The 12,838-nt window shown below is 46.6% G+C and overlaps 1 protein-coding gene across 6 annotated transcripts in view; it reads left to right on the forward strand.

Moving 5' to 3' along the window:
• APBA2 (amyloid beta precursor protein binding family A member 2) overlaps positions 1-12,838 on the forward strand; it is a 246,059-nt gene that overhangs the window by 178,182 nt on the left and 55,039 nt on the right. For all 6 annotated transcript variants that reach the window (XM_090029876.1, XM_090029874.1, XM_090029872.1 and 3 more), the window contains one exon: positions 7,084-7,120. In XM_090029876.1, the coding sequence (XP_089886002.1) occupies positions 7,084-7,120 (37 nt within the window). The remainder of the gene's footprint in view (positions 1-7,083; positions 7,121-12,838) is intronic.

Consider the following 12,838-nt stretch of genomic DNA (forward strand, 5'->3'; position numbering starts at 1 on the left):
CTACATGCAGAAGTGAGAGAGAACCGGAGAAAACCTATCTGTATTAGATTTTCAGCTCATTTTTGGAGATTTAAGAGATTTGTAATCTCTTCGTAAATATCTGAATTGTCAGGGGCAGTTTGGATTGTCACCAGAACCCAAACTTCAAGATTTGCTCATTATTGAAACTTCTTAAATTGAAGCTAAACAGCTCCAGAAATTCTAAAGTGAAAAATAAGACTGATCAGTCTCAGAAATGCATCTTCAGGCTGTTCTTCTACTTAAACCAGGTTCTTTTTATCATATTGACCTGCTGTGTACATCATTTGGGTGGGAAGTAAATCAAGATTTTCAAATTGGTTGAATAGAGTCAGGCACCTAACATTTACATCAACTTCACGTCTCACTTAGAAACCAATGGTAGAGTAGGAAACCAGGAGGCAGGGCCATATCTTGGGGGGGGGGGGGGGGCAGGAGGGGCGAATCAGGGCACCTGCCTTAGGCCCCGCGCTTTGGGGGCCACACAGAGAATGCTGTACAGGCTCTGCTGTGGCCGTGGCTCCACACTCTGGTACCTCTCACCACCCTGCTTGCCACCCCGTGGCCTCACATGGCCTGATATGCCCTGGGCCTTGCACACCCCTAAGGATGGCTCTGTTAGGAGTTATAGGCTGGGCATGAGCATCTGACCTCTGAGAATGTGTCTAGTTTTGAGTTCAAGTATGTCAAGCATGACAGCAATCCCAATCCCAACATGACTAACATACAGAGTATTCCACCACAATACGAGAACCAGAAAATCTATGCCCATAGGCCTCAGTTGAAGCTTCCAGATGGAATAATGGTGGCTAACATTTTGGACAATAAGTAGGCAGGAAGCTTTCTATTATCTTAATTCATCCTGTGTAATTTTACACTGGGTTAACCACAAGCTGCCAAGCACCTGTGCAGACTCAATGACTTGTCACATGGGCTGCAAACCCCACAGGGCTGTATTTGCTGCATTCCACGATACTGTGGGTCATGCTGTCAGCTATGACAAAGTTTAGAGAACAACCCTTGCTGATCACTTAATCTGTATGTATTAGAGTTTAGCCGCAGCTTCAAGATTGCAAACAGGATTGGAGCAGTTGGGCTTAGCTAATATGGGTAAAAGCCATGAGATCCATGGCTCATAAACACTCATAAACACTCCTGTCCTTGGTGATAAATGGACTTATAAAGCCTGTTAAAGCCACTGGTTACTTTTTCTAGGCAGCTGTTCCTTTAGTTTCCATGCATTGATCTTAGGCACACAGGATTAGAAGGGGGATCATGGTCTCTTAAGTGACATCTCCTGTAGTTGCAAGCAACCATTTATTAAAAGATATTCCAAAATCACCACTGGAAGTTCTCACACACAACTAGAAGGCAAGGCACCAGATATACCAGGAACAGCCTAAAATGTGGCAGAGAAAAACACAGGGGAGGACTCTGGGGCTGGAGCTCTGGATGTGATCCATCCTGTCCCACTCCACTCCACCCCAAACATCAGTCTTGTGCTCTCTGATGCCTGTACCTTTACCCACCTCTCCATGGCCTCTCACTTCACAGAACTTCATCTGATATTCTCTGGTTCTCCACATCGGTTCCTGTTTCACTATGTGGAAAGGAAGCTTCCATAACCAGGTTCCAAGAGACAAATCAAACATCAGCGTTTCCTGTAGACAAGCTGAGAACTATCAGATGGGTGCATGGACCCCTTTGCTTTTCAGATGGCTGCTTTTTTCTGTTCCACAGGAAGAGCCTGACATTGCACCGGACTCCCCAGTTAAACCTGAATAATTTCTGGCACGAGAGACTTTACTATCCCTTCAGAACTATTTGGATATGTTGGATTGCATGGTGTGGCTAAGGAGGGAGGAGTGGAGGCCACTATGGGGCCTGCAGGCAAGATAAGGGATGGTAAGGGGGAAGGGGAAGAGGAGTCAGGATACAGGTCCTCAGGGCAATCCATTCTCCTGTGCTTCTTTCACAGCAGCCACCTAGACTTGATGCCTTAGGAGACAGAAAGAAAATTCCAGTTCCTCAGTGATCCCAAGTCTGGACTGGGCAATGGCTGGTCAGGCAGGAGAGAGACAAGGGCAGGACCACTGTGACATCACAATGCTCTCTGTCCCATGCTCCCCCTTCACATTTGCATACTGCAGTCGTAGTGATTGCAGTGAAAGGGTCCATGATGTCATCTCAGTCCTTTCCTTTCCTAGCAGGATCTGCCACATCCCCTGAGTGCTGGATCCTGAATTGGATCTGCTGGAGGGTGGTGCTCACTTTTTTTTTTAGATCTCCCTCCTCGGCCTTGAGGTGACTATTGGCCACTTTAGTTCCTTAGCAACTCACTCCCCCAACACCTTGCTCAGGCTTCCTTAGTCAACATGCAAAAGGCAGAGCCACCTAGAACTACCCAAATTAATGGTGTCTGAGGATCTCGTGAGTCATCAAGTCTGGGTCCCTACTTTTGGCGGTACTATGTCAAATACTAGTTTGAAAAACAGCTGGAAGGGATCTCAGGAAATCTTCTCATCCATCCCTCTGCCTAAGACAGAGCATCCCTGTTCAAACCATCCCAGACAAACATTTGTCTCACTTGTTCTTAAAGACATCTGATGGTGGAAGCTTCTCCTTGGGTCATCTCACCTAGGCTTAACCACCCTCAGAGCATGCAAGTTCTCAGCATCTCACCAACATCTCTTTTGTTGCACCTGAAACACACTCCTCTTTGTCCTGTTCCTTTTGGCCACTGAGAAGAATGGATTCTTCTGCTTTCAAATCCTCTTGCCATTATCTCAGACATGTAGACTAAAGAATCGCACATTTCTTCCATCATTCCTCTTCTGTGGACATTATCCACATCTTTCATGAACTGTAGTGGCAAAACTAGACACAGTTTTCCCCAGTGCTGACCTGGACTTTCTCTCACAGACCTCCAAGTAGCTGGCTTTAAACAGCAAACTCAACAAAAACTTAAAAAACCCACATCTGAATGTGAAACAGACTGGATTTTGTTACATATGGTTTCCACCGAGACTCTAAACATGTATTGCATTTCCTAGACTGCCTTTTCTAACCTCTTTGTTCCACAGTGGGTTAACTGCTTCCTTTATCACTCTTGAGCTCTTTGATCCATGTTTGCCTCTCTCAGCAATGCCCCCTCTCACTACCCTTTCCTCCCCCTTTCCCTATTCCGTGCTACCTGTGAGTCATGGATATTTGACAGACATTATATTGTCTTCAGTATCTCTACATGCTGTAATTTTTCCATCCCAAGGCAAAATATACCATCATCACTCAGGTAAGATATTATCATTTAAAAAAAAATCAGAAGGGACCTAACAAAAAGCAGATTCTGCTAGGAGTTCACATTATATAAATTAACTTTTTTATATAATGTAGGTTATAATTATAAACTGGGCTTTTCAGAGGAACTGACAGAAGTGAGATGTCTGGCTCCTACTAAATGTCAAAGGGGTTTTGTCACCTGCATCTCAAATGTGACACGTGCCTATATGCACCAAGAGACACTTGCATGTCTGAGTGATATTCACCCACAGATGAAAGCCAGTGCAAGGCCAGCATATGACTCAACCTTCCAAAGTAAGGCTTAGGTAGAACTTAACCAGAGCACATGCCTTGTGATGAGTGATATGCACAAGAAGCATATTCCACCCTGAGCGAGGAGAGGTTCATTATGGGGAAGCATTACTAAGTGTCTGAAATTTGTTACCCGCAGGTGGGATTCCCTTTGTTGATGGCTAAGGACAGAAAGATCTTGCCAGGGATTCAGCCTCCAAATCCTTGCTCATACCAAATCTTTACAATGGGCCATTTATTAGAGCCATATTATCATCCACAATGCTCAGACCCTGTGGGGCATGGTGTAATGAGCTCAGTACTCCCCCCTGCAGCTGCCTAGATCCCACTCCACCCCCCCAGCCTCACAGGGTCCCATCCTGTTGTCTTCTTTGCCACACCTTGGTGTTATAATTGGACAAGGAGGCTGCCCCTAGAGGGCAGGGGCAGAGGGTTCGCTTCAGGTCTTATGCGGGCTCTGGGTTTGTGCTGTCAGTCTTTTCTGCCTAATGCTCCACTCCTTGGAAGGGTTTAGGATCAAGATGTCTCTAGCACCCTTCTCAGTGGCCTTTTGCACTACAGCCACATCCCTGGTCCTCTGGTCCAACGTCAATACAAAGGACAAAGATGAGCATCCACTCTGAAACAGAAGGTTCCCTCAGCCCTTGGTCAACACCACACTGTGGCAATGAGCTACAACAGAAGGCAAACTTAATTATCTGCACTGCTTGGTGGTACAGGGCCTTCCTTGCAGGCCCCAGTCTGGAATCCTTCCTCCTTAGCCAGCCCAGCTCCTCTCCTCCCTGGAGCTCTGCTCCTTGTAGCAGGCAGGGTGAGACCCCCTGCGTTGCCTCAGGCCCTGGTCTTATCTGCCTCTATTTCCCCCTCTGCATCACCTGATCCGCTACTTCTGCCCTCGGATATCAGTCACTGGCCAAACTGCTGGCCACACCTGGGCAGGCAGCCATTTTATTAACAGGCCCTCTCCCCCTATCAGATCCTCCAGGGGACTGGAACCAGCCAGCTGATCTCTGACTCCCTGTTTCCATCAGTAATGAGCAGGGACCCAGGTTTTCTGTTTCCCACAGAAAAAAAACATAGGTTTTCCCTTTTACCCGAGATAAATGTGGGTTCTTCACAGAGAAACATCTGGATTTTGCTGTTTTGCAAAGGGCTCTCATCAGGCTGGCTGACTTCCAGCCCGCAGGGGCCTGGGAGGGAGCGGGAGGAGCGAGGTCAGGCAGGGGGCATCATGTACATGCACGTGGCCCCAGGCAGCCTGGAGAGCAGCTCCTGCAGGTAAGTCTGGCAGGAGGAGGGGATTGAGGCCCCCATAGGGAAGGATGGAAGGAATTGGGCAGGGCAGGGCTGGGGCTGGGGCTGCTGCCCAGCCTGGGTGGTATGTGGGGGTTGAGGCTTGGGGCTGCAATGCGTGGAGACCCTGACGGGGCGGGCAGCAGGACAGGGAGCCCGAGCCTGTATCCTGCACCCGCCCCCACCCTGCACACAGATCTGGAGGACATGTGCCTCCCTTGGCCCCCCGAGTGCGCGCAGTAACGGGGAGCCAGGTCCCGCCCAAGCCTGCAGCGGGGAGCCTGAACTCCACCCCCCACCCCCCACCAAATGGGCTCCACTCTGTCTAGGCCACCTGTGTGGGAGTGGGCTCCATGCTTTGCTCTCCACTCAGACCACAGCAGCTGCCATCTCCTGCAGTTGGCAGCTGGGGCTCTGGCGCTACAGCAGGGGACAGGGGGCTGTGGACACGGGTCCCTGGCTCCATAGTGCTGGCAGTTGGGGGTCTCCTCTGGCAGGGCTGGGGGGCAGGGGGCTGTGGGTGGGGGGCGAGGGACATCAGCAGGGCTGGAGGTGGGGGGTGAAGGGTACTAGCAGGCCTGGAGGGCTGTAGCTTGGAAGTGAGGGCCTTGGACCTGCAGCCTCATGAGCTAAGGGGACAGAGGGAGCTATGAGTTTTCAATGATAAAAAAACAAAAATCAAATGCCAAAATTTATAGTTATTTAGGATTTATTTTATTATAGTGATTGAGCCACTGGTAGACTTCCAAATTGCTTTAAAATTGTAAATGTATCAGTAAAACATTGTGGTCAATTGATACCTATATATATAGTGGCTTTTCATTTTAATTACGGATTTTGGATTTTTGATCAGAGAATTTATGAAGTTTTGTCAGAGAATATGTGATTTAGTTTATTTTTTCTTGTCAGAGAAAACCGGGATCCCTGCTCATCAGTAATGAAATCAACTCCTGTATGGGAGATATTGCTGGTCAAATAACCAGCAGGTAGTAGTATTAAAGTAGTGCCTAGAGGCCCCAGCTAAAATCAGGGCTTGTAATAAGTGCTGTACCAGCACAGAAATAGTTTATTGTTCCACTAGAATTCCATAAAGCTTTGGAGAGAATGTTTAGGTTTTAAAAAATATGATTGCAGACGAGCAAAATTAATAAGTTGGATGATAGGCAGTGCTGTCTAGTGCAGTAGTTCCCAAACTGTGGTTCATGTGCTTCGTAAAGGTCTGCAGCCAGTTCATGGATCACACTGGACTATGTGTGTCTTTATAGTCTTTTTGATTAAAATTTTGGTGATAAAGGACCATCATGATCCATGAATATTTTAAGTGTTGGCATTGTTGCGTCTGCCTAAAAACCTTTGGGAACTGCCTGGGGTTAGCAAACTTTTGTCACTGTGGGCTGCTGTTTGCAACTCGTTCCCTGCCAAGGGTCGCATCTCTGCACATGCTGGCAAGCAGCAGATGCTGCAAAGGGAATGCTTCATTCAACTTGGGCAAAAAAAGCCCCTTATCTTGGATTTGAGTCAAAGTGGGAGCAGGCAGGCAGCTGCTTCAACTCTAACTCCTGCCCCAATCTGGGATCAGGGTCAGAGTTGGACCTGCAGCCACTGCCACCACCACCATTACCCATCCCCTCAGCCTCTGCTTCCCCTGCCTGCCCCCCGGCTGTCTTCCCTGTTCCACCCAGCCCTCCCCACTTCCTTGCTGCTTGCCATTTGTTGGGGATCTGACTCCAGCTCCAGTGGACATAATGGCTCCAGTCCTCCGTGGCCATACAGCAGTAGCAGTGGTGGTGGCAGCTCCAGCTCCAACTGAGACGCAGGCAGGAGACAGGCTAAATGGCAGGGAGGCAAGGTTCAGGGTGGGGCAGGCTGCTTCCCTGCCATTTGCCCTGTCTCCAGCCTCCATGGACAGTGAGGCTGAATTGCATCATAAAATGTTTTGAGATCTATTTATGAAAAAGCTCTTTGTAAGGCCTTGGTTATCTTATTACAATATTATAGGATTTGAAATATACTTTCCAATTAGCAGGCATGCAAAACTTTAAAATTTAAAAGGTTTTAAAATTATACTTTATATTAATGAAGTTTTAATATTTTTAATATTATACAAGTTATCCTTTGTCATGAAATTGATTTTGCTGTGTTCATACAGTTTTATGGTGCATTATTTTTGTCTCCTAACAGACAAAGAAGGTGTCTTCATTTCCAAGTTTTGTTGATGGTAAGTACATAATTATTGCATTCTAATGTTACAGTAGGTTAAACCAAAAAGAAACTTTCTGAAATATTAAAAAAAACCCAAACAGAAAGAAGACAATCTAACCCAACTCAGTGTAACTGAAAAATTTGATAAATAAGAAGTAAGTGTAGAATATATCTTCATGCCTATACAATACTTGAAGGCATATAAATGTCTCACCCTAAGTTAAGCAAAGCATACATATAATAAATAATGTTCTGCACCCCTCTTTCTGTTTAGTATTTTTGGGCGTGGATAGACAAAACGGGGGCCTTAAAGTGAAGCAGTGGGTTTTTAAAAACACCACTTCAATTTAGGGCCAAGTAAACCCCCGTGTCTTGCACACACCCATGCACTTACCTGCCTTTCCAGCAGTGGGGAGGGGAGGGTGAACTGGAGAAAGCTGCTTCCCTTTGTTCAACAGAGTCACAGTTGCAGCCATATCCCTACCTATAGATCAGTGGTGCTCAACCTTTTGGCCTCACAGGCCAGATGAGTGATGCGGGGCTGGTCCCATGAGCTAGATCAGAGCCCAGGCCACAGGATCAGACTTGCATGAACGGATCAGGACCTGTCTGACTTTGGGTGTGTCCCCCCTCTCACCCTCCCCAATGCACTGTGATTGATTTCCACAGCCTCTAGCTGCCTCTGTCTGGCCCTTCATGCTAGCATCAAATCCTGGGGCCCTGGGACCTCATATTGCCCCCACCCAGTCCCACGTAAAGAGATCAGGCCCTGGGCCTCTGCACTGCCCCCACCTGGTCCCACTTGCTGGGATCAGGGTTCCATGCCTGTGCTCAGCCTCTGCCTGGCCCTGCACCCTGGCACTGGACCCCATGCCATCCTGCACCCCCAACTAGTGCATAGAGCCATGACCCAGTGGGCTCCTCTCAGGTCCATGGGAAGCCCCATGAGCCAGATGACATGGTGCTGGGGCCTGGATCTATAGTGCCCCTGCTGTAGATCAAAGAACAAGTTGGTGTTGCTTACTAATGCCTTCCATTATAACAGTTCCCCCCTGTTTTCTGCCCATCCTTCCAATGATTTAACATGGTGTTTCTCTTTTTCTGAAATTTTTGGCACCCAGTTGAGAATGACTAAGCTAAAATCTAAATTTAGAAAAGATATGATGGGGAATCTCGAGGCTAAGAAGGTTGAGAACCACTGCTCTAGATGGTGCCAGGTAAGAGCCATGGGGCCAGGACCTGACCCTTCAGTGCCCTGCTCTTTACATTGTCTGCCCCCCCTACTTCCTCCCCACCACCATCCCTCTGTACCTGAGGGGCAAGGGCAGCCCCTGCTGCAGAGATTGATTCTGTAGGGTCTCACATGCCAGTAACCTCCCCTACAGCCCCTCGCACTGGCCCCAAGAGTTTGGCAGGAGTGGAGGGGTCAAGCCAGGCTGCAAAGCATGGGTCTGTTCATGCATCTAGCCACCTACAGCAGAGCCCACTGCTGGGAGCATTGGGGCAGTGGCTAGGGCAAGTGCAGGTCACTCACTGAATAGGGGAGGAAAGCATTTACCTCCTCACACAGGGACCGGGTGGTACGGCACCTCTCAGCACCCCAGTTGCAAATGGCTCCTTTAATATGTAGGCAGCCTAATAACTTGTCCTCGAGCTCAGTGGTTCTCAACCTTTTTTGTACCAGGACCCATTTGTAAACATCAGTGGCCAGTCCTGACCCAGAGCCCCTGTCTCCTGACCCGCTGCCCCCACCCCCAGGCCCCAGCCCCCTTGTTTGTGAGGTGGAGGGGTGTGGGGCATGGGGGACCCTAAGCAGCCCCTCGCAGACTGGATGTCTGCCAGCCTGCAAGGGAAAAGCCACGTTTTCCTGAGTTTTTCTCCTTTAAAGGGGAATCCATTTTTAAATTTTTTTCATGACCCTTTTGATATATTTGCAACCCACTTTTGGGTCACGACACATGGGTTGAGAAATGCTGTTCTTGATCATGGTCTCCATGGAAACTGGCCCCAGCCATGTAGGCAGGGGCTGCTGGGAAATGGAGCCTGGCTGCTGGCTGGATCCAGCCTGTGGGCTGGACTTTGCCCACCCCTGAATAAGGGGGGACCCTGAGGTGAGAGTGCACACAGAGAGCCTGGCATCAGGGGAAGGAAGCAGTTGGGGGCATGCACTGGGTTTCTGCCATGCGGAGAGGTGAAGGGTGTGTTGCACCAAATCCCTGCAGTGGAAGGCGGCAGGGAGGAGCACCCATTGAACACTGGAGGGGATCCAGGTTGTCTGCAGTGAGCTGAGCCAACGGAAGTAACAAAGACTGCACCCGACAAGTTCCTTAAGTCTGACACATGCTGTTTTTTTTCCCCATTGAAACTATAAGTAGTAAAACTGAAAGAATTTGGGTTCTAAGACTATTCCCTCCTCTTATTCTGGCTGAGAAATGTAGGCTTGTTGAACAGATTATTTTTTTTGCTCCCTGATCATATTGGTTTGAGTAATAGCTTCTTTTTTTCACTAGTCCCCTTTGAGAGGCAGATCAAATTGCAAGTTCAAAGGTTGCTTCTTTTGCACAGATTGACAGCTGAAGGAAATAGCACTTAACACTTGGCATTTACTTGCTAACAAGCCCTAAATGGAGGTAAAATCCTCTGAAATACAGAGCAAGAACTTTGTGGCAGACAACAGTCAAAGAGGAAGGTCAGGGACACTGTTGTACTTTCAGTAAAACTAAATGAACATTTCTCAGTAATGACATAGTTAAAATGGTTTAATTTTGTCAGTAGGGGAAAAGTTTTGGAAGCCTTGTTTCAGAGGCTTGCTGCTCTAGTCCTGGAAACAGGCAGTTCAGTTTTTAGGACAGTGTAAAAGGGAGGGGTTAAGGGGGGGTTAAGTGTTATAAAATCATTGTATGTTCTCCAATTCTTTTCTTTAACCATAGAGCAGGAGAGGATAAACCGTCTCTGGGATTTTCAGGAGTACAGTATTGTATAGTTAGAAACGTACATGATTCCGAAGGAACCCTCATGTTAATTAGCTAATCCAGTTGCTTTCTGAATGTAGAGGTGGGGAAAAAAACCCTCAGCAATAGCCCTGAGCTGCTCAGTCATAAGAGCTGAGAGGCACAACCCTGCACCTACACAACTCAGTAGTGTATCTGGTGGGCAGGGAGGTGAGCAAAATGGCACTCCCACAGGGAATGGCACAGACCTGCACCCAGTGGTGCATCTGGGTGGGAAGGAGGAATGAAGGGACCCCCCGGGCTCCCTGGTGGCTGCAGCTGGTGTGCAGTGAGTCTGCCCCCAAGAAGCAGCAGCTGGCACACCAGCAACCACAGCAGTAGCAGGTCCCGCTTGAGGCAGAGAGCATGGATAAGTTTGACTGTGCCCCAGTCCATCACAGCAATCCAGTGGTCTGCATAATCCCTTCCCCTCTATGTGTGCTGGGCACTGAAGGAGATCACTGCTACTCTGCTCTGTTCTGCTTTGCCCTGCTTTACACTGAGTTTGGGTGAAAGCTGATTCTCATCCTGGGTGCCGCTGCCCCACAGGGTGGCTTGAGATCCTGTCAGGGGTGTTGTGGGGTGACATGAATTGTTAGCAGTGTTAGGCGCATAAACCTGATTCACAAAACATACCCAGATTTTTCAAATAGGAATCCATCATGTTAAAAACAGTCTGACCTCCCTCTTCTGAGTTCCTTGAAACAGAAAAATTGCTCTGTTATTTTTTTTTTGTAGTAAAAAAATGAGTGAAAACTAGGAGCTGGCATTTTCTGAGTATGCCTTGAGTCTAATGAGGGGTCCCTTGAGTCTGAAAAGGTTGAGAACTGCTGGAATAGATCTGCCACAATGGTGTTCTGTTCAGCGTCTTAGGGGGACATATTTTCAGCAGGACTCCTTAACTGTGGAAGCAATACAGTACAACCTCATTACAGCAAGCCTGATTATAACAAGCCTTTGCTTTTAACAATCCTAACACCAATTTATTTATTATTATGATATAGCAAATTAACTGCTCTTAGTATAGTGAACACCCTCTTTTAATGACCTTTTCTTCCAGTTACATGTGGGTTTGTAATAATGAGGTTGTAGTGTATTGGCAGTCATATCTCTTGCACATGCAGTTAACCTGGTTGTTAGAGTTGCCTTGGTAGCAAATTTCTTCCCCTGAATTCAGCTGATATTTCTGGAATGGATCTTGCCTCCAGCTGTAGTCAGTGTTCTGAGACTCATTTTTCCTCTCCATATGTTTGTCTTACTACTAGAAGAGTCTTGTTTCCTTTTGCATTTTTATCAGAAAATAAAATGGAAAAATGGGGATGAAATTAGGTGATTGAAGAGATGTTTTCTGTGAAGTGATATGTGCTATCTGGTGCATATAACAGGTGCAAGTATCTGATGGGTCGATAGCACTTAATATTGCAGTTTCAAGCACCTTTACTTTTTAGTAGTTTCAGTGAAAGGTCAGTGCTCAGCACCTTGCAGAAATGTTCCATTTACATTGGGATCAAGCCCTCAATTCCTGCCTGCCTCTGCTTTGCTTTAATTACAAATTACAGTTGTTTTTAGATGAATGACCAAAGAAGTTCCTGACAGGCTTTCAGATCAAGGAGTACATGCATATGGAATCATTCAGTATATACTTTCTGTTGCACATTTTATTAATACAAAAGTTAAAAAGTACACTGAAACATTTCAGACATTTTCTGCTGTTGTTTAGTCTTATAAATAAGACTAGCTGTATTTGCTCGGTCTCTTAGTTCCACCTGTAATGCACACTGTGATGGCCTCCAGGGCTGCGAAGTTTTAAGATCGCTTGATTAGGATTCTGGGACAGAGGTGGACAGGTGGTTAACATGTGGCACATGTGCCACAACTGACATGGGCAGCCTCTGTACGTAGCAGATCAAGGAGAGAGCAGGGAGAAAGGCAGCAGAAATGAGAGCAGCAGATGGAACAGAAGAAGGGGATCGGAGTGGCACTGGGGGGGTTCTGGGGCTTAGCTTATGGCACACGTGCTAGAAAGGTTGGTCCCCACTAACCTACAGCATCAAGTACCTTTTGAAAGGGTACTGTTTAAAGTTAAAATCTGACTTTTTAAAAGCAGTTGCTTATTACTAATACAACTACACAACATAAAATGTTGCATAGTGCTATTAGTCAAATTGTCAAATTAAATGTCTTCATTTTTAAATGGTTTTTCTTCTTTGCTCTTTTCCTTTCTTCATCAGTAAGCCTTACACACTCATAAAGTCAAAAGTATGCTTAAGTACTTTGCTGAACTGAAGCTTATCCTGGCTTGAATGTACATTCTTACATTTTCTAGATTTAGAAAAGACTGTTTGGGTAATCGCTGTACTGCTGAATTTCTAGTATTGCTCCCTGTATTATTCTGACAGGTGCCTTATCTCACCTGAAAGTCATCTCCATTTCCCCTTTGATGAAAAACAAATTTTGGAGGATTTATCTACTCAACATGTTTCCTCTTCTCTCCTTCATTGCTTTGCATGAGCTGCAGACTTAAGATATTAAAAATGTTCCTTAGATTGCGATAACTATGCAGTTAGCTGTATTCTGCTAGGAATGTAGTGATTCTCCAAATATCATCAAGCTCAAGTTTTTCTTTGAAGTGCTGGAGGGGATGTATTAAGGGGAACGGAAATCCTTAAATGAACAAAAGCCTTCTAATAAATTGAACTATTTTATGACATACCCTACTGCCCCTACTGAAGCAATAATAAAGC

The sequence above is a fragment of the Crocodylus siamensis genome, chromosome 15, assembly GCF_052110815.1.
Source record: "Crocodylus siamensis isolate JL-2025a chromosome 15, ASM5211081v1, whole genome shotgun sequence".
NCBI classification, from domain to species: domain Eukaryota; kingdom Metazoa; phylum Chordata; order Crocodylia; family Crocodylidae; genus Crocodylus; species Crocodylus siamensis.